We start from the raw sequence: 22,992 nt of genomic DNA, 5'->3' as shown, positions 1-22,992 counted from the left end.
CCGACAACCCTTCGGATGTACAGCTATCCGGGCTATAAATATCGAAGAAAGGTTCGTATAATAGTGAATAGGTTCAGTATAGTACGTTTGTACTACTGTGGCTTATTGAATTTAATGCGCACTGGTAAACAATGTGTCATGTAAATCATTCGAGCATATTTAAATACTATGTCAAATAAGCATTGCAAGGGACGTAACTGAGAATGGACGATATATTTTTTGTATCTGCAGCGTATTAGTTATTGTTTGTCGCTATTCCTAATAATTCGTTATATGATAACTTATAAAATGTCATGTTCCTATCAAAAATTCTAAGCCAACAACGAATGATTTCAATGCTTTCGAAGTTTACTCGACTTTGAATATGCAAGAATGCAACATTGCAGCAGCATGTGTTATCGATATTGCAGCCGTTAATTCGGGATCGAGAGGTCAAGAAAAGTGAAGATCAATGGTGCACTGTGTTTGTAAATAAGCATTGTATTTTATAACAACAGCGGGAAACATGGATACGGCAGGACCAATTACTGCAAGTGAAAATACAAATGAAAAGCAAGGAAGGTATGTGCTATGCGTTTGTTGATAAACAGGTGTTTATTTAAAGACGCAGTAGATGCATAATGTATGCTGTGTGTGTGTTGCATTGACCTGTTTGGTGATGTCAATGTCTTACTGCTAGAGGTATATTATAAATATTCCGTGATATTCGTACGTTCTCAAATAAAAAGAGTGTGGTTAGTGTCATGACAAGTAACCTACAAAGGAGCACCGCTATGTTGCCATCGAGTTTCTATTACTCAAAAGAAGTTTTAAAAGAGTAAAGCAGTTTTGACGCAAATCTGAGTTCTATGATTCAGAACCAAACGTGGAATTTCAGTCGTTTCGCAGTGCTTTTCTCGGTGTAACAATCTTTCCGTACTAGATACCTAGATAGCTTTGCTTGCACCATGTTTTGCAGTCACTTGCTGTTTCGTCTTCACTGTAAGTTCATCAGTCTGTACCTACAGGTAGGGCAGCATGTATGAATTCTTGTGTTTTTTGGAACGTAGTCTTCAGGTCACACGACTGCTTGACAGTGTTACAGAGACTATAAGAAGCAAAGTACCTTGGACAGCATTTGAAGGAAGTCGTGAATTCTGATACAATGAGAACAAAGATTTTCCGATTATTTTGAGTTTGGAAGTAAAATATTTTCTTTTATAAATGTTCTTTCTACAGATAATGTGTGCATTTTCAAAGTGTCTGCATTATTGTTGATATATCCCTGTTAGTAGGGCCTATTGGAGATTTTTGAAAATGAAATAAGCTTTCAGCTGTCTACTGCTGTTTTTGTAGTACGTTTGTAAGCTTTTACTGTATGACAATTATTTATGTGATGTTTGGTGTTCAGACACTACATATTTAATTATTGTGGCAATTTTGTGACTAGTTGAAACAAATTTTATGAAATTCTGTACCTGTTAGAGCATTTGATAGTGTGTTTATAAGACAGCATCAACTCACAGTAGCTGCAGATTACGAGGTGTCCTGAATGCAGTAAGCATACTTGCAGTGAGTTTTATTTATTTTGTTGACACTACAGTCCAACAGAGGAAACTTCTTGGTGGTTACATTATCTCTCTTCTATGCTCATTTGGAGTGTTTGAGCTGACTGTCTCAATTTTCAACTTATTTCCTCTTTTATTGTTCTTTCCCAGGCATGAAGCCTCCTAGTTTCAAATTATTCCCACACACGACCAGTTGTGAAAATATAGATAAAATAATCATGATGAATAAATTACCAGACTTCCTTCACATTTTCGTTTTGTTTGCTTATGAAATACATAAAATTATTTGTTCATTCATTGTATTCAGACAGAAAATAAATACAAAACTAATGGAGAATGGGTGATCGAGTACCATAAAATGGGGTGACTTTGGTAACTTTTTTCCAATTTTTTTTTTAGTGGATGAAGAAAGTAAAACAAAACAAAAATTCCTTGATGCCTACTGATTGCTTCATGTTAGTTGAAAATTTTCAAAACATCATCTCATGCCCCCCCCCTCCCACACACACACACACACACACACACACACACACACACACACACACACACACACACACACATCAAAGAGCCTATAAAACTGTTACATACTTAGAGGTGAGATTGATACCACTTTTGAAACTGTGGAGGAACATAGGTTGTAAAACGCAGTTTATCAATTTCAACCCATTCTGTAATCTGCTTGTTACTTTAGGAGCTACATTGTATTATATATTTCATATTTTATGGAGTGAGATTGATAACATAAAACATTTTCACAGTAAAATGCAGACTATATATTTCTGTACAAATCAAGGTTCTATTAACACAAAGTTAGACCTATAATGGAGAATATCTCAATAATTGATTTTCAGTTAAGTACAAAATTAAATTAGTCATGTACCAAATTACATTTCAGTTATATAGACAAATCTTATGGTTTTTTACATCAACTTTACCTTTGAACCAATACCATATCCTGTTTCCTGCACTTTCAGAGCCTTTGGTTCTGGTAAAGCTGCTAATATATAAAAAAAAGTCAACAAGGAATATCATCATTACCTCTTTAAATACAGTCTTAGAAGAGTCTATAGACTTTAATCCTAACACTTAATAATCATTTCCCTTCTTTTCTTGAATAATTGCTGCATATCGGAAGTTTACAGACTTCCTCACACCAGACAACACTTTAACGAGTTCTTATTTCCCAACATCCAATTCGTTAGCAGTTGCCTGAACATAATCTTCCTCCACTTCATCAACAACTTCATTCTCTACATCTGAATTCATATCTGCAGGCAGGTCTTCATCATCTGTCGAAGCAGTTTGGGGCTGCGACACTTACTCCAGATACGACATGTAATCTTCAATTTTTCTGTTGCACTTTGTCTATTTGACTTTAACATTGCAGCTTTAAGAAATCGACAAGTGAACCACTCACATTATTTACACTGGGGGAAGTCCAGGCAGCTTTTGTGGAACCTTAACGGGGTAAAACGGAAATATTCCAGTTGCCTTAAGGTCATTGACAACATCCTTCTTGAGTAATTTTATATCATCGTTCATCATTTTCGGTGCAGAAGATAACAAAGATGGAAGTTCAGGCATGAGAATACCACAAAGTTTTTGTTAAAAATTTTCCTCCAGGCGACCTTCATTGGACAAAAGAATGAAATGTCCACTGGCTGGCACAAATGTGTTGAATTTGGCGGCAAACGCACGAAAGCAATACCATTTTCCTCACACTGTGTGATCACTTCATCAGTAAAATGGCTGGCCAAATTGTCTCCCATAAGAACTTTCCTGCTATTCAGTCTTCTTGCACGAGGAAGAAAAACCTGCATGAATCAATCCAGGAACATGACTGAATCAACCCAACCATGGCTAGTTTTGTTAAATCTCAATCCACCTAAACAGCAAGGTGTGTCACAATATGGTTCTCCTTTGAGACCATCCTCTGTCCAAGTGTCCTCTATATGTTCACTCTAGTAGATAATGTAAGGGGGCAGGAGGGTACCTGAAGCATTTCCACACACCGTTATATCAATGGTGATTTAGAGTGATTCATCACAGACTCTCGGAGATTCCACGGTGACCCATTTTGCATTTTGAAATCAGTGTTTTATTATGTTAAATGAGTAATTATGGAAACTACGTACTTCGCTTACCAGCTGTAGAGCCTTCTTTGATTTTAATAATTTTAGAGCTGTTTCCTTCTATCTTCCAAACATATCATAATAAATTCACAATTTCTAGCTCTTCAATTTTATAGGCTTTGTTGAAACCTCTACCATTTTGACATGTGTTACATTCATTCTGCAAACAAAGCTCAGTTCGTAACTGGCATATGATGGTTGATACAAATGTGTTGCTGTCAGCTGGAATATTATCACGCTTCTTATGAAGGCTGCTGATAGCATTTATGAAATTTTCATGCTATTTTACAAAATACTTTATGAGATAATTTGCTGCTTAGTTGAACATGTAGTGGGCATACTTCTGCAAACTTAGATTTCCCAATTTGAACTTCAGGGTGTTCCTGTTTGAATGCCTCTTATGTTTCCATGATGTACATGACTAAGTGACGAATATGAACTGTCTTTTTCTCATTATTTTCTATAATAACTATTGTGTCCTTCCTGCCCGATGACTGTTGTCATGGCGGTGGAAACTTGTTACCAAGTCTCTAGTTTAAGAACAAAGACCTCTATTTTGTGGATTACTCCCATGACTTGGTCTTTCAGAGTTTCCACCTGATGAATTTCCACACAAGTCACTGAACAATTTACGAACTACTATGACTTTGAATTTCTGCAGGAGTGCCGCGACTATGTTGGCCGTATGAGGCTTTGCATTGTCGTGGAGCAGAATGACCCCATGGGTGAGATTACCTGATTTTGTTTGATTTGATCGCTTGGCGAAGGGTGGTCAAGGTTTGTGAGTAGCTCTGGGCCTTCACTGTTGTCCCGTGCTGCAGGAAGTGTATCAGAAGAGGGTCAAAGAAGAACAAGAGCGTAGAGGCAAACGATTCACCTCGGATGATGACGTCCAGCTGTACATGCGGAACTGGTTAATATCGCAGCCTGAGGAGTTTTATGAGGCAGCCATTCACTGCCTTATGTCACAGTGGGGCAAGTGTCTCAACAGCCAGGCTCAATACTTCTAACATACAAGTACTGGTTTCCGTAAGTTTTGAATATCCCTTATAGTTACACATTCACACAAGAAGTAAATTATTGAACAAGATAAAGTTAGCTCTTAACATCTCTCATGATATAAAAACTTAATTACATGAAAGTGACTTGCATTACATGAAAGTTCATGCTGTTGTATTATATTATTTATCCTAACTTATAATTTATCTACTTGTCCGCCTCCGTAGTGCAGTGGTAGCGTTACTGCCTACCACGCAAGGGGGCCCGGGTTCGATTCCCGGTAGGGGACTGGGCATTGTGTGCCCTTCATCATCACTGACATGCAAGTTACCGAAGTGGCGTTGACTGAAAAGACTTGCAACACGGCGGCCGAACCCCGAAGGGAATGTTCCGGCCAATAAATGCTATACGATCATTTCATTTATACTCTTTATGCAGTACATTAGGGTATGTAACTGTAAAACAAATAATGATATGCTGATTATTACCTGCCCAATTAGTTGAAATGAAGGAACAAAATCTACAATAATTCACACTGTAATCATATGAAAAACATATGGCCTCATAGAAAGGCTACAAATTATTGAGGGAAAGCAATAATTGGCACAACCCGTTGTTGCCATACAGTAAAAAGTCCAGCCTTTTCAGACAATATATAAAAAGTACCAAATTTTAAACTTTTAAAAATTGTAAGTGTGTCCTACATTACATGGAACATCCCCTCTGGATATTTTGTATTTCAACATTACAGTAGTTCCTTTTTTCCAGGGCCATCCAACATGTTAGTCTCATTGTAAATGAAGACATTGCATTGCTGAATACCAACAATTGTGGTTTTTAAATTTGTGAAATATTCCTTCTCTGGCTTTTGAGATAGCTCAGCCCTCTTTTTTTGTAATACAGGACCCCACTCTCTGACCTAGTGCACCTTTGTTGCATTTCAGGAAGGAGTAGTCCCAATCAACATTAAGCATTTTAGTGACAAATTGAACAATGTTCCTACCTTCTCTGTCCGGATAACTTTTAACAAATAGTCTTATAGCTAAGGGAGTAAGTGGGTAACCCCAGTCACTGCAGGTTGTAACTGCTTTGATAATTTCGGTTCCTTGAGCAGAAGTTAAAGCAGCTTGTCCACCAGTAGAGCAGCCATGTTTCCCATGATATTATGGAGTGTTCCAAAAGAAATATTGAATTCTTTATATGCCTTGTTTAGTGACTTTTATCCTCTACTACTTGTGGCAGTGCCTGGTTCAATTTATCTTCAGTATAATTTCTGTTTGTTCTTCAGCCAGCCTTTTTCTTATAACCTCATCCCATCTGGGACTGAACACTGAAATCAAAGTAACACAGAGGAATAGAAATAGGGTAACTTAAAGAGTATCTAACATTACTTTTACCTGTTCTATAAAACTACGATATGAAGGATTGAAAAAATGGATGAAAAATAGAGTTAAATATCAGTCAAGGGATATCAATCTCACCCCAGGGTAAAGTTACGCAATTCAGATGGTGATTTTCAGTAATACCAACAGCAAAAGATAAATTTCATGGTATTGGCCATGGATTAAAATGTGTTGAAGGATGGTGGTTATCAATCACACCCCTTGAAATCAATTTCACTCTATTTTATGGTATTAAGGAAAATATTGAACCTACCAATACCACCCATCTCCTTTGACCATGCCATCATCAAAATAGCAGACATAGACCACTAATTGAAACCTGATACGTATAAAATATGCACCATTACAAGAACTATAGTTAACTTTATGACCACATTTGTTTGCTGTGACAGCTCACACGGTACCTGTCACTTTTCACCCTAATGTAAACCTCTAGTTATACTACAGATCAGTACACCACTCAACTAAGATTTCATATCCATGTTCGTTGGCTTCACCAACTCACAAATATATCCAAAAACTCACATGTTGCTGCAGATCTGTTTGTGACCACAACCTACATACCAAAAAAATGACATAGAAGTGAAGTACATATTGCTGGTCTTCTATTCTACATCAGTATGTCATCTACCAGTCCATTGCTACATGGTTAGACAAGGCAGCATTCAGTATTGATGTTGTCTTGGTCTTCAGTCCGAAGACTGGTTTGTGATCCAACTCTCCATGCTGCTCTGCCCTGTGCAAGCCTTTTCGTCTTTGAGTACTGCTCCAACCTATATCCATTTGAACCTGCTTAGTGTATTTGTTCCTGGTCAACGTATCCAATTTTTACCTCCCCACTCCCCACACATACTTCCCTCCAATAATGAATTAATAATTCCTGGATGTCTCAGAATGTATCCTACGCCACTCCCTTCTTTTAGTCAAATTATGCCACAGATTTTTTGTCTCCCTGACTCTGTTTGGCACTTCCTCTTTGGTTATGCAGTCTGCTGATCTAGTCTTCTGCATTCTTCTGTAGCATCACATTTCAAAAGCTTCTATTCCCTTCTTGTCCAAACTGCTTATCATCCTTGTTTCACTTCGGTACAAGGCTAGCTTTCCCTACTTTACTTAATACTGATTTTCGACCTGAGTTCTTGATATTCATACAAAAGGTCTCTCCAGTTTTCCTAAGCTGATATTTATCTTTCCCCTAGTTATACAAGCATCTGTAGACTTACATTTGTCCCGTAGCCATTCCAGCTTTAGCCATTTTGCACTTTTTGAGAAACTCTTTTTTTAGACTTTTGTATTCCCTTTTGCCTGCTTCATTTGCTGCATTTTTACATTTTCTCCTTTTTGATCCCCTACTGCCTTCACTGTTCCGTCTGTAAAAGCTACCCATTCATCTTTTAGTGTTTTCCTTTCCTCTGTTTCAATCATTTGTTGCCTAATGCTTCCTTTCAAACACTCAATAACCTCTGTGTATTTCAACTTATCCAGGTCCCAGTTCATAAATTTTGTACCATTTTGCAGTTTATTCAGTTTTAATCTATAGTTCATATGTAGTAAAATATGGTCTGAATCCACGTCTGCCTCTGGAAATGTTGTACAGTTTAAAATCTGGTTCCAAAATCTGTCTTACCATTATATAATCAGTCTGAAACCTTCCAGTGCCTCCAGTTCTCTTTCACATATATGGCCTTCTTTTGTGTATCTTAAACCAAGTGTTAATGATGATTAAATGATGCAGGTAGCTTCCTGCATAATTATTCCTTTCCCACATTCCTAGTTCTCCTATTTTTCCTTTCTTCCTTTTCCTGCTGACAAATTCAAGTATTTTGTCACAATTAAAATTAAAAGTTTTGTAGTGGGAATGGTCATGGGTAGGACCATAGGATAGGACCATGTGAAATTTAATTGGGAGAATTAGAGGTTGCAAACATTTCAACAAGTCAACCTCACTGTGAGTCCATGTGACGATATCATCAATCTATCTAAACCAAACCAGGATCTGATGGCTTATGTATCCCAGGAAATCCCCCTCCAAGCATCCAGTGAAAAGGTTGACATAGGAAGGAGCCATTCTGTTTCCCATGGCCATACCCCTGGTCCGTTTATAAACCTGCACCTCAAAGGGTAAGCAATTTTTCAAAAGTATGAAGTTGATTAAAGCGAGCAAGAATAGCATCATAGGTTTGGAATCAGGTGGTTGTCAGTTGAAGTAATGTTCAGCAGCAGATAGATCATGTACATGGGGAATGTTGGTATAGAGATAGGTGATTTCAATGGTGAGAATCAATGTGTGTGGTGGTAGTGGGACTTGCACAGATTTCAGATTGTCTAGGAAATAGTTTCTGTCTTTAATATAGGATTGGGGGGAGGGGGAGTAACTATTCCTTTTCTCTGCTTTCTTTTAGTTTTCTATATCTTTTATTTTATGACTTGTTTATTTTCCCTTCCAGCCTCCCTCTCCACTCCACCTGTCTACAATGCACTTATCTTTCTGTTCTTATTAACTCTTGCACAATGTTTTCTCAGTAATCTCTGTCTTGCTTATCACCGTGTCATCCACCTTTAAGCTCTCAGGTTTTCAAAACTCGTCTTGTGCATTGCCCAACAATCACTCTTTCATTCTCATCCTGTTTGGTTAGTATCCCGTGACCCAGGGTTTTTGTTGACTCTTTCATAACTCTCCCCATTCCTTAAGCTTTGCTAACCCTGTTCCTTCATTTCTCTTCCATTCACTTCGACCTTTCTGCAATCGATGAAAGAGCCATTGACTCCAAAAGCTTTCATATTTCCATAACTTTTAAATGTGTTTTCTCCTGCCATGTCTTAAAGAGTAGATTCATTATCTGTCCAGTTATATTTTGAAAAACTGATTGTTTTTGTTGATAAATTAAGGGATCTAACATGCCGTACCCCTACCTGTAGCATGCTGTTTTGTATTTCCTGATGATGACATCCTCCTGAGTAGTCGCCACCTGGAGATCTGAGTGGGAGGCTATTTTACCTCTGGAATATTTTACCCAAGAGCATTCCATTATTTTTAACCATTTAGTAGAACTGCATGCCCTTGGGAAAAGTAACTGCTGTAATTTCCTCTTGCTTTCAGCCATTCACAGCACCAGCACAGCACAGCTGGTGTTACAAGCCCAGATCAGTTAACCATTCAGATTGTTGTCCCTGCAACTACTGGAAAGGCTGTTGCCCCTCATGTTTCTTTGGCCTTTCCGCATTGTGGCTGCACCTATGGCATGGCTAACTGTATTGTTAAGGCAGACAAACACCACACATCTCCATGGTTCATGGGGACCAGCATTGATCAGCCCAATAAAACCACATGGACGATTCTGGGTGAAGCATGAAAAGTTGTTGAAACTTGTCATTCAAAGAAGAGGATATACTGTGTGTGAAACATTTGGGTCATTAGAGTTGAACTTCATCTGGAAATTTTATTACATCCACAGAAAATACCTGTTTCTGTTGAAATTGATTTTTATTCTCTCTCTTACTAATTCAGTAACTTTACATAGCTGTCTTGCCTGCCATAACATCACTGCTGCCTAATAAGGCAACTGTTTTATTTTGTTTATTTTATTTTATTATTTTCTTGTTTCATTTTTTTAGGAACGGACAGTGAAGTACACATTTCAAAATCATTTCCCAGTTCATCTGCTCATTTGTGAAAATCATGTTGAGAATATCTGAATGCACCTCCTGTGAAAACACTCTTGTGTGAAATGAAAGACCTGTGTATGTAATTAGAAAAGGAAGATATGAATCATCAGGTGATGCATCAGAAAGGGTAATATTATAATATTTATCAGCTCTTCTGATGTTCTTTTTTCTCTTTTCCCCCTGTTGATTTGCTTTCTTATTGCCTAAAAGAGGAACTGTTCATCACAGATAAAAAGAAGTTAAGCTGTTGGCAGTTATTAGTTATATTACATTTACCAGAATTTTGAAACCTTTGAAGAAATTGAAGTAAGTCGTGAAGTTCTTTCTCTCTGACACCCTTTCTCAGTTTCTGCAAATGATTATTCTTTTTTGATAATTTTCATTTATACTTTTGGATTAAGGACTAATCCTTCACATCCTGGTTTATTGTTTTACAGTATCTCTTTCAGTGAATTTTTATTATGTGTTTTATCTTTTCTTCCACATTGCCTATTCAGTCATTGAGTCTGAATGCAGTTTTCTGAATCACTTAGAAAAAAGAACTGAGATCTCTTTTTCTTCCTTTGATGTGACACTTTGAGAAATGGAAACTCCAGTAGGCATTTACATAGGTCTAATCTATGCAATAACAGTGACATACTCACTATATTTACAGGTTAATGGATATCTCCTCTTGCAACGAATCAGTATGTTTTTCTCTGATGTCTTCTTGAAATCTGAAATGAAAAAATGCACATCACGTGTCTGTCAGTTTATTTGGTTAATCATAAGTACCAATTTTTAACTGACATGTTTTAAATACTCATCTTGTTTCACATTTATGATTACTGTTGCCCTTTTTTATGATATGAGGACAGAAATATATAACATTCCAACAGAAATCAGAAATCTAACTTCACTTGTGGTGAAAGGATGGTTCTTCTTATTTTCACTGGGATTTCTTTAATAAACTTTGCCAAGTACTTCACAGTGTGTTGTAGCATATGAATGTAGATATGTAACTTCAGCTGGTTACCTTTCCATGCTGATCTTACTAATGGTCTTTTGTTAAGATGTTGCTAATGTGCCACTAGATCTCAATTTGTACTGGTTAAACCAATGTTGCTGACCTATAAAAATATGTAGTATTGTTTTCAGCCTCATAGTATTATGGAGATGGATGAGTATGTCTTTTTACGTTAGATTTTTGTACTGAAGAAACGCAGGATTAGTGAACAACATATACCACCTCATTATATCCTTCTGGAGGTTGGGCATGGAGCATAGGATACTTTTATGAGGGGCTTCCATCCAACTTTTCTAAGAGAGTGCATATGGAAAACCCAAAGGATTTAGCTGGCTGTGGCCATCAGGGTAGCTACACAGTTACAAGAGGTAGATGTGGCAACAAGAATGCGAGAAAAATTAGGCATATTTTGTATTGATATAAAATGTTTGAGATGTGGGCTCACAGGCCACATTTGCAAGGCATATCAGCAGTCTCAATGCAACAGGTTTGGTGTGGATGGGCACCATGAACAAGACTGTAGAAATAAAAAGCAGAGTGGACAGGTACATAATAAACAGGAGCACCAAATCTGCCAAAAGGCATTCGCTGTAAATTTCAGTGCCCCGTTGGCAGAAGCAAAGTGTTGCTACGTTGGTATGATAAATGGTAAAGAGCATAAGTTATTGTTCAACACAGGGACCTGCATATCTGCGGCTAGTCTTGACTTCTTGGGTAGTAGGAGATGAACTCTCCATGTTATAGGTTATATGGAGTAGGAAATAATGAGGTGGCATCTCTAGGTCTGCCGATGCTCAGTTTTTGTGTTTGAGTGAAACATTTCAGAGAGAATATGGAAGCTTTTTCCCATGTAGGTGAAGGGTAATGCACAATCTTAGGGTTAGATTTCTTAACTGAACATCAGGCAAAAAATTGTCTTTCACAGCAGACTGTTGAACTCAGTGGAATGTTCCAACTGTAAGAGACTGCTACTGATGACACGCTCTTGCAAGATTCTCCTGTCATGAGGATAGAACCAATTAAACTGCATACAAAGTCAGAAGACTCAGTTTGTGTCATAAACTGCCACAGGGTGAACATAGATACAGACATAACGACTAATGTTTTGTGTGTGGTAGAGACATTGGTAGACAGTGTCAGACTGGATACATCACATTGTTTTGTACATGGAAGCATTGTACATATACAGCAAGTGGAGGCAAACATATGGTTCCTATTGGTATGGATAATTTTGGCATCAATAAAGTGGTTTTGCCAAAAGGTAGTTAGTTGCCAGTTTGGACGTTGTGGATAAGAATGATTTAGACAGGTCAAGTGTGGACATCAGCCATAAGAAAACTGCCAGTACTGCTGCATTATCCGAAGAAGGTCAGAATTCGTAGGAAGAAAGCAGAATAGCCATGGAGAAGCTGTTAACAAAGTTTGCAGATTTATGTAATCCTTGTAGGCCATAACCCAACACGGGATATCAACTGAGAACAGTCACCTATATATTGGAAACTGTGCAGGATACCCCAACATTTGCATCCAGAATTGGAAGGATGTATTAATCAGCAATTGAATGATGGCATCATAGAAGAGAGTAATCCCAAAGATGGTACGTTAAAATACAGGTTTTGTTGTGATTGTCAGTATTTAAATTCTAGAACAGTTGCTATGCGTATCCTGCATACTAGATAACCTGTATAAATGCAGGTACCATTCCACAATGGAGTTGAAGAGTGGTTACCATTAATTGTAAGTAGTACCAGATTACTGGCCGAAGACAGTATTCACAGACCTTGGGGAGCATTACCAACACTGGCTAATCCCATTTGGTTTGAAGGATGCATCAGCCACATTTCAATGATTTCTAGTTGGAGGGTTATGTTGTTTGAATCCGCATCAGTGCATAGTTTTCCTTGGAAGACATTATCATATTTTCCAGTTGAGTTCTGTGCACTTAATGTTCAGTATCGAGAAGTGCCATTTTGTATTAACATAAATTAACCACTTAGGAAATGTGATTAGCCAAGACGGTGTAGAAACTGATACATGGATTGTGCGATTTGCTGCCACCACCGCTGACTAAACAGCTGCAGTCATTTTTGGGATTAGCCTGTTATTATCAGAAATTTTTGATGGGTTTTGTGGGTATTGCCAGATCATTGATGCAGTTGTCAAAAAGTGTAAATTACCAATGGACTGCTGAATAACAAGCCATGTTCGAAAAATTGATGCAGGTGCAAACAGCTAACCTTGTATTAGTATTACCGAGCTACAAGAAGGAATTTATGCTCTCCTGTGATGCAAGCAGCCAGTTGGTAGTGTGTGTTCTAAACCAGGAAAAAGTAATGTTGAGTTTGATACGCATTTCAGGTGTTATTTGTATGGCAGGAAATTCAAAGTGTTACCTGACCATGCAGCATTAAAGTGTCCATTAGAATTAAAAGATCCATTAGGCAGGTTGACGTGGTAGGAATTGAAATTAAGCAAACTTGACTTTGAGGGTGATTTATAAACTGGATAGCAGGTAGACTAAGGAGGAACATGAGTACTCTCCTGTAGCCTTGTGGAATGCAAAAGGTGCAAGCCACTGACACAGATTTTGAGCTATTCGAAATAGCGCCGCTCTTCCCTGGTGACATTTGACTGCTATGTAAGATAACGAAGCTTGGGCTGTGTGTCATGGTGCCAGCTGCACTATTAGAGGAATTTTTAAAGGAAAGCTCATGACCACTTGTTGTCAGAACATGGAGGACACGGAACAACAGATCATAATGTAGCCAAACAGTATTGGTGATGAACATGAAGACAGGATGTTGATCAATATGTGAGGAGTCATTTGCCATGTGCAAAATGTGCAGACATACATCATTAGCAAGTACCATTTCAAATAGTACCAGAGACATCCAAGCCATTTGAGATAGTTGGGATTGACATCTTGGGTCTTTTTAGCCAAACGGCGGGTAACAGCTATGTTTTGACTATCGCAGATCATTTTTCACATTATGTCGCAATGATTGCCATTCCAGATCAGCAAGTGAGTACAGTAACACAGGCAGTGGTGAACAACTGATTATTGAAGTTTGGTTGCCCAACATGATAATTACAGATCATGGCACCAATTTCATGTCACAGCTAATGAGACAGCAGTGTCACTGAGCTACCCAAATTTTTAGATGAATCAGAAGATCTCTACTAGTGAAGAAATTGTCAAAGTACACACAATGATTCTCGGGTTTTTCAATGCATTCCAACATGTTTAGGACTACTCTTTATCCCAATAGTAGGTCATCCCTTGCAGTATCTTCTGGATCCTTTCCACAGTATAAATCAAATTTGAAACAGTAGCCACTTGCTCCACAAAGAGACCACAACTTATAGCAAAATCTAATAGGCTTGCCTCGGATAAACAGTCCGTCTGGAACTGTACTATTTACTAATGGGTAAGATATTCATAAATATACTTACATAATACACTGTAAATTTCAAAGTAACTTCATATCCTGTAATTTATATATAAAAAAAAGGGGTTGTTACTTACCTCAGCAACAAAACCTGGTAAAATTACCATGTTCTAAAAAGAAAATACATCAGCAGTAGCAGAGTTTCATAATGGAACATGCAGCAATACAAATTACTGAAATGATAACACCAAGTCCCAGTGTCCTATTTCGAGTACACGAAATTTTATAACAATGGAAAACAATGAATATAACTCCAATTGAGCTAACAATGCAAGTAGTTTAAAAGACACATTGTTGACTATAAATAATCGCAAAAAGATCTTTGCCACATGTTTATAATATTACTAAATTGTCGATAAAGTAAATACCTGTAATAACGAAAAGTGTGCCTTAGTATTCAATAATCAATTAATGGTAGGATTTATTGCTTTTAATTTCCTCTAAGCATACATTTGTTATAAAAAGCATCAACAAATGACGTAGAACAGTAATAGATGAAAATTAATAATTTATTGTGTATTTATAAATAAATATGTGCTCTGTCCTCAAAATAGGACACTGGTACTTAATGGGTTAAGTTGCAATTACCAATGCAGACAAGCATTGTCCACCTAAAAGGGTGCTCCAAACTATGTACCAAATGTATCAACACTACAACCCGGGAAGAAGGTAGGGGACAAAATGCAAGAATTTGAGTACAGGCCATATGTGTGATACCTTATGCACAGAAGTCACACAAATAAATTGTTAGGCTTTGTGTGTAAATTGTGTGAATTGTGTGTGTGCTTAATTATGTAGGAAATGTGGAAGCCATTTTGAACGGTTTGGTAGATTATGTTGTGTTCATATAGTTTTCCTTTTTTGCTGGGGTCATTATGTTCTGCTAATTAAATTTTGTAGGGATAGGCAGGTAGGGAGTGCAATGCATAGATAGTACATAGGTATTTTATCTTAATGGTATGAGTTGTGTTGTTGTTGGTGTGTGACAATGGACCCTGGGCATCTGGTCTTTTCAAGAGAGAGGTGATGTGGGTTCCTTTCCCCAGATGTTTACCATTGAGGATGATCATGATGCATGCCATTATTCTAGTGGCACTACACCTCTTCAGTGGGGAAGTGGTAGGCATGTTGGAGAATCTGAATGTGAAGGACGAGTACTGTTCGCCAAACTATGTCTTGAGGCTGAAAGAGAGGGAATATTGGAGGGAGTGAGAGGACAGCTCCAGAGATTGTGTCTCCATTATGAACAGCTTCAGGAACAATTACACCAAGTTATAGATTTGGTGCCACAAACATTACTGTGTCACAAGAGGGAATAATCCAGGCTGACACTAAAGCATGTGAAGTACAATTATTTTTAAGGAAAGCAGATGCAGTAAGATGTCGAAGGGATATCCTGGCATCAGATTCTTGCTGCCAAAAGGGCTGGGGTGCTCTGGATTTACTTGTTGTTCAAACCTGAAGTAGTTGTTATGAATTGTTAAGGACAGGGTCAGCCTAAGAGATGAAGAGGCTAGAGTTCCGAGGTGGTGGGTTATTGATTACCGTATTTACTCGAATCTAAGCCGCACTTTTTTTCCGGTTTTTGTAATCCAAAAAACCGCCTGCGGCTTAGAATCGAGCGCAAGGCAAGCGGAAGTTCTGAAAAATGTTGGTAGGTGCCGCCACAACTAACTTCTGCCGTCGAATATATGTAGTGCTACACAGGCAATCAGGCATGCTTTGTGGGCACAAAGATAAATACTGGTGCCAAAACCTCTGCGTCAGTAAATAAATTTCGACCACTGCATTTTCATACATTATCCAACGAATTAAATACAAATTCCGTATTGTTCATCTTCGAATGTAGCAGAATTTCAATGTACTACGAAAATCCGACTGGCAAGACTGGGATGTTTGTCAATATGGCCAACTCTACGTTCTGAATTTTTTCCTACTTGTGGGAAGAGATGGTTGCTAATAGGAACCTGATGAAATGTGAATCACATGCAGTATTCTCTTCACCATAAGAATAATACGAATGTAAACATTATGTCATGTATTCTTTTGTGTTTGCTGCTATCTTATTTAAATCCTGTCTGCTTAATAAACTACGAAACCAGAGTGAGACAACAGCAAACGCGGAAGAATATACGTATCGTGTCATGTTTATGTTCGTATTATTCTTATGCCTAATAGTGATACAGTCAGAAATGAAGCACGGCAACTGACTAGATTTTTAAATCTAACATGACTAATTTCTGTGCAGAATTTGATGTACTAAAGAAGCGGCCGCAAGGATTTTCAAACGGAGAAAAATTTTCGCCTTAACTCTCATTCAGAACATGTTCTATCATACGCAGTCTATTATATGGTTCTTGTTGATCATTATCAAAGAAAGCAGCAGTGTAAGTAACAACAAATAGCAGTCTCTTGCCATTGTTTCGCTAATGAGACGATTCCTCTCTCTCTCTCTCTCTCTCTCTCTCTCTCTCTCTCTCTCTCTCTCTCTCTCTCTCTCTCTCTCTCTCTTTTTAAAAAAAATGGTAAGCGGCGGTAGCGCGCACAAAGGCAAGGCTTGCCGCGATCGGCGACAGGCCGTAAACACGCACTATCAGAATGCGACAAACAATGCATGACACAGTACAGTAATGCATTTTCAGCTTAGAGTGACGTAAACACCTATAACAAAGAAAATGGCACTTATCAGATCAAATCAAAATAAGCAATCGATTCAAACTAGACGAAGCACGTGAAAAAGGAAGGGTACCCTTACAGATACGGATGGAGCGCCTGACGCATAGCAATGGCTACCTGGTAAAGCTTAACTGCTAAGCTTACGACTCGAACCAAACTACTGTAGCTGTATCGTCATTCATTCGACCTAAATTGTGTCTCATATTACAATGGACCAACTTTGTTTCGATTTGGAGGTGCGGCCTGAACCTTTTCTCTCCCCTTGAATTTCGAGTCTCAAATTTCAGGTGCGGCTTAGATTCGGGAAATTTATTTTTCCTTTATTTCGAGTCTCATTTTTCAGGTGCGGCTTACATTCGAGTGCGGCTTAGATTCGAGTAAATACGGTAATGATACAATCTGTGACATAGGAGGAACAGCTTTTTGTCTTCCAGTCACTGCTGTGGGACCACTGTAGTGTTGTACTGGCCAGATAAGCCATTGGAAATACATCCAACTGAGAGCCTAGTGTACCTAAACACCACTGTGAAACCTGACCTTCTGCATTCAGTGGGCGAACTTATAACCACACTAAAAATACATATTACTCCTGAACGGATGCTCCAGCATGCAGCATGTACAGCAGACCATAATGAGTAACAAATTAGAGACATGACAGTGAGTGTCTCGTATTCTAGTACCACTGTGTTCTGACTGCTCTTTGTGTAACCTGTATCTACTTTAAATGGAAAACTGCCTGACCAGTTGAGTTCCCAGTACATCAGTTACCAGTAGACTGGGTTAATATTAGAAAATACTATATAAGTTAATAAGCAGCCTATGGACAGTGCGGTTCACACTGATTTAGAGTAGAAAGAGAAGCAGAGAATTTTGTACGTACAGGATGTCCATAATTAAAGTTCCAGCTTGAGAACACTGTAGAAAGAGAACCAAAGCTCAGAATTGCATCAAATTTTAATGGCATATTATTGACACAGGGGGAGAAAAGTCATGCAACAAAAAAAAAAAAAAGTATCAAAATTTGACCAGTAGATGGCACTGTAAGCATCAGAATATGCACACCAATGGACACACGGCTGTTCCTCAGCTTGTGTCAGATGCCCAACATGACCATCTCCAGAGAGAATCGCATGTTGCTGATATAGCTTGTTTATAAGAACAGTGGCTGTGCACCAGTAGCACTGCAGAAGTTCTGATACACTACCGTATGAAAAGGCATTGTTCCAAAGTTTGCTAATGATTTGGAGAAAATGATTACAAAATTCGAAAAGAGGTTGTTTTGAAGTGCAATGTGGTAGAGGGAGGGAAGCAGTTGATCCGATGTCTATCAAAGATGTATCCACAGAGTTGCAGGACAGGCTGAGTGGTGGTGTGTAAACATGCAGTGCACAGGGAATTGTCCAAACATTAGAAATGCCTGCAAGCACGGTGCATGAAATCCTGTGAAACATCTTGCATTGCTATCCTTGCAAAATCACCCATGTTCTGCTGATCTGCTAGCCTTGGAATTTCTTACTCGCATATAGGTGGACAACAAATGGCCCTGGAACATTCTGTTGAAAGACGTAGCCCATTTCTATCTCTGAGGACACGTCTGTATGTAGAATTACAGAAAATGGCCATCAGAAAATCTCTATGCACATCAGCTGGTACCACCTCATTCACAAAAGATGACTGTGGTGCAGGCCGATGGCATTGTTTATTTTAGGACTTTGTTTTTTCTAGTAGATGAGGCCTGCAGGTCTTGTTACCTCTGCAGTCACTGCTAAATGTTGTGAGGGTCTTTCGCACACCTTCATTTAAATCCTTCAGCAGTGTAGATGTGTGGGTAGGATCATCTGTATGCAAGACAGCGCTCCTCTACACATTGCACAGCCAGTGCAGTGGCTTCTGTAGAGGCATTTTGGAAATGCTAGGATTATCAGCTGTTGTTTCCTTATAACTTGGCCAGTCACGTAACCTGATTGTAATCTGTGGACTTCTGGCTGTGAGGTTATCTGAAAGATGTTGCTTTCAGTAGCTGAATTATGAACATAGTGGTATTGAAGGCATGCATTTGGCAACGCATTCTGATTTGTTGCGGAACATCCTGTTTCTAGATTTCAGCTTGCAGTAAAAAATTCAGGACAGCATCTTCAACATGTCTTGTGCCAGTTTCACTACAATTAAAAATCAATGTCATTTTGCTTGGCCTTAGGACAATTATAAACCATTTTTTCCAATCCAATGTGTTACAACCTTGCTGTGGTGGATGGGCGTATCTAACTAACAGTGCTACAACTGTCGACTGCCAGGTTTGTGCAGTCATAACACTGAACATGGTGTAATGCGCAACTGAAACCAAACTGTTGTATTGTGATTTTTTAATTTGTGGGCACCCTGTATGTCATGAAACATTAGTTAAGACTATTTTTGTTTAGTAATGTAAATGGGTCACAGTCTGGAGGACCCGATCCCTCAAACTGGAGAGAAGTGTTGCACCACAGCTTTGCCCAGTGTAATGAACAGTTCGTATATTTATTCATCAAAACAACATCGTGAGGAAGGAAATGCAAATCAGTTCCGTAACTACGTGTTACGGCTCGAGCGCTTATCTACTGTGCAAGACCGTGTATTCAGTGCATTGCCATTGGCGAAAATGCCAGCCGTCATCTCGAAAAGTCACATTTGTGATAATTTCAGCACTGACAGGACTTCTAAAGGAGCTGACAAGACAGGAACGCCAGGGCAAATGATGTCACAATTTTCAAATGACCTGACAGTTCTAGTCTTTTATGATGGGAGCTGGGAGTACTGTTGTTCGTGAAACATTAGCAAGTATGGCCCACATATACACCTATTAATTTAGACTCTCATCATGTCAGTGGTATTCAGCTGTGCCCAATGTGTTAAGTTATGCAGTCTATGCCAGCCACTAGTTGTGAGTAATAGTTCACATACAGTCCAAGATGAACTAGCCATCTGCCACTGTCAGACTTTGCTGTCAGTAGCTGCAGACATGGCCTGGGCAGAGTCAGAATGCTGTCAACTTGGCACCTCCACACTGTCGAGCCAACTGCTGGGTGACTACCTTCTGCTGATGGGTGCCTCCCTGGCAGGTTACGTGCTAAAGCCTGGGCATCTAGCTGCTAAGCCACACTGTTGATGTGCATTGCCGTGAGCAGACATACATTGTTGCCGTTCACCTCCCACAGCGGGCACACGTCGTGGCCATCAGCCATGCTGGAGGCTGCAGTTTGACCCCATCTGCCACAGTGTGCTTTCTGCCAAGTTACAGAGGTGTCCGTCATTGAGAAAAGCACGCTGTTGATTGTAGCCGATGAACAGAAAATGGTTTTGATGTTATTTTTCTCCAAAATACTGGTAATCTTGGTCCCGGGTGGTCCAGCGTACAGAAGGAATGCCAGACATTGTGTCTTCTTCCAAGTCTTCTTCTTTCTTCGTCTTGTTCGGCTGGAGAGTGCATCTTATCTGTGACTTCGATTAGCTGGTCCTGGAGAAGATTTCCCAATGATGCTGAAACTAAGTGGTTAGACTCCCTTGTCGTATATGACTGATGCTCTACACACCGAGGTGGTGAGTACGGATTTCCATCATGCTGGACGGTGGTAGCTGCTGCTGTTCTAGTACCGGCCCAAGTGCATCTTTCTTTCTGTAAACAGAGTGTCCCAGCGTGCCATCAGTTTTCTTCTTTATCAGGATGTCGAGGAAAAGTAGGTGTCCGTTTTCTTCTGCCTCCGTAGTGGTAGCCACAGAATGACACCTTGACTTGGCTGATAACCTGAGAAAATTTCATCGTTGAGATTTCGAGAAAGTTTGCATTCCCATATGTGTTTTTGTATTTGATGATGGTTGTAAGATGAAAGGGAAGTGAAGTATGATATCTGGTCTGATGTGCAATGAAAATCTCAGAAGAAAACACAAAAGGGAGATTAAGCTTATCATCAACATTCAGTAAGGTGATTAAAATTATCAGGATGTATCTTCTCACTTCATAAGTTACTGTGAAAAGGTAGATCCGCTCATCAAGCATTGCACCCCTGCCTTGCCTTCTGAGGCTGTTCACATAGAATACAACTATGTACAGGGAGGTCACCTTGTTGGTATATGCATATATCTGCAGCCAACTCTAGCATAAATAAATGTAATACCATTTAAATACACAGAAAGACCTGTTATTGTTTGACTTCCAGATCGACAATCTGTCAGGGAAATCAGTCATAACTGTCAAGTATACCTTCTGTGTAACTGTATATGCCTCGTAAGCTTGACAGATAAAATGATAACAAAACAAAACATATTACTTCATTATTTGTAACATCTCTACCACTTCTGAACAGAGAAATGACCAATGACTCATTCCACATGTCTTTGCTTCTGTAATGAGTTGTAGAAGTAATGTTTGACTATTGTACACACAGTTATCAAGATTCATTGCAAGTAACTATGTTGTGAAAGCTATTAGTAATAAGAATTTTTGTCAGATAAATTAAACCAGTGTAGAAGACAAAGAGTTTTATTCAGATAGCGGGGAACAGCAGGGTCCTCAAGCACTAAACCTATGAACCGTATAGAGCTGTGAAAGCTGACACATAGTGATATGCTAATTGTGGTTCACTGACAAACTGTTTAATAGGTTGGAATTGTGAAGTGTGAAAAGTCTACAATTACAGTAGAAATTGGAAATGATGAAATAAGTATAAAACCTTATGTCTGCTGGCTTTTCATATTCATGAAGTTATATACTTACCACAAAACTTATGTAGATGGTATAGCTTATCATGTGAGTGTTCTTTTCTTTTAATTTCCTAGTTGTTTTTAACTTCCTGTTTTATTGTTCAGTATCCTCACAATAAATTACTCTAGTTCGTAGTAAATAGAATATAAAAAGAGCTGAACTACTCTATATCCCATCCTCTGTATTATGTGGTAGCTTCATTCCATAAATTACTTTAGCTTGTAGTAAATAGCATATAATAAGAGTTGGACAACTCTGTATCTGATCTTCAGTATTATCTAACAATATTATGAGAAGGAAAGTTGCTACACACCATATAGCGGAGATGCACGCGCACACACCCACACACACACACACACACACACACACACACACACACACAAATCTGCAGTCTCAGGCAACTGTGTGTGTGTGTGTGTGTGTGTGTGTGTGTGTGTGTGTGTGTGTGTGTGCGCACGTGCGTGCGTGTGTGCGCACGTGCGTGCGTGTGCGGGCGTGCGTGCGTGCGTGTGTGTCTATTGTTGACGAAGGCCTTAATGGCTGAAAGCTTTAATTGTGAGAGCCTTTTTGTTGTGCCTATCTGCAACTCAGCATCTTCGCTACGTGGTGAGTGGCAACTTTCCTTCTCATAATACTGTTACATTCCATCCTGGATTTTCCATTGTTTGATTTTTGCTCAGTATTATCTAATAGCTTCATTGCATCGTCTGCTTTCAAGTTCTTAGTTCTTATATGTTTTGTGTCTTTATCAATTTTTTTCAGTTGTCTTCTCCTTCGATATGCAAGCCAGAATTCTCTTGATGAAAGCTCTCAAAAACATATACCGTACCCAGGAAGCAAGGAGAAGCCACCCTACAGGAACCACAATCACACACAGAGAGCATTTGATGTAATGAACGTTATGAGAAAGTAAGATGAACTATGTTTTCATTTCTGCTGTATTAAGTCTTTTTGTGTTATTTTCGTGTGAATTCTAATTATTATAATCTTGAAGAAACATAATAGAAAACTTTTTTAACGTCATGTTTCACAGGTATTAAGTCATGAAAGACTGAAATAGTAAAACTTTATCTTGTAAAATTTATTAAGATTTCTTCAATTCAGTAACTCTTTTGATATGCTGAAAATCTTTTTGCACTTTGTATTTCACATAACCGTACAGAGTTAAGTAGCTCGTGTGTGTGTGTGTGTGTGTGTGTGTGTGTGTGTGTGTGTGCTGTGGGTCAGTCCATGTCAGTTGATAAAAAAGACAATTTCTCATCCACCATCTCAGTTTTGAATGAAGCTTGACATACTTGTTCTCCCTACAGAGATAAATAATCATACAACATTTTAGCATTTTTATTGCACTCTAGTTTTCATTTTATGACATTTCA

General features: G+C 38.7%; 1 protein-coding gene across 3 annotated transcripts in view; it reads left to right on the top strand.

The window, feature by feature from the left end:
• Positions 1–424: 424 nt before the first annotated feature.
• The window catches only part of LOC126237275 (ring canal kelch homolog), a 150,411-nt gene continuing 127,843 nt past the window's right edge, over positions 425–22,992 (top strand). Inside the window, exons 1-2 of one of the 3 annotated variants that reach the window (XM_049947207.1) lie at positions 425–561; positions 22,379–22,525. In XM_049947207.1, the coding sequence (XP_049803164.1) occupies positions 506–561; positions 22,379–22,525 (203 nt within the window). In that variant the 5' untranslated portion in view covers positions 425–505. Of the gene's footprint in view, positions 562–9,764; positions 9,875–22,378; positions 22,526–22,992 lie in introns of those variants that run through there. The other 2 variants (XM_049947208.1, XM_049947209.1) reach the window with 2 other exon arrangements.

This window comes from Schistocerca nitens, chromosome 2 (assembly GCF_023898315.1).
Source record: "Schistocerca nitens isolate TAMUIC-IGC-003100 chromosome 2, iqSchNite1.1, whole genome shotgun sequence".
NCBI lineage: Eukaryota > Metazoa > Arthropoda > Insecta > Orthoptera > Acrididae > Schistocerca > Schistocerca nitens.
The sequence above is the reverse complement of the archived record's forward strand: the minus strand, read 5'-3'. Positions and strand labels throughout refer to the sequence as shown.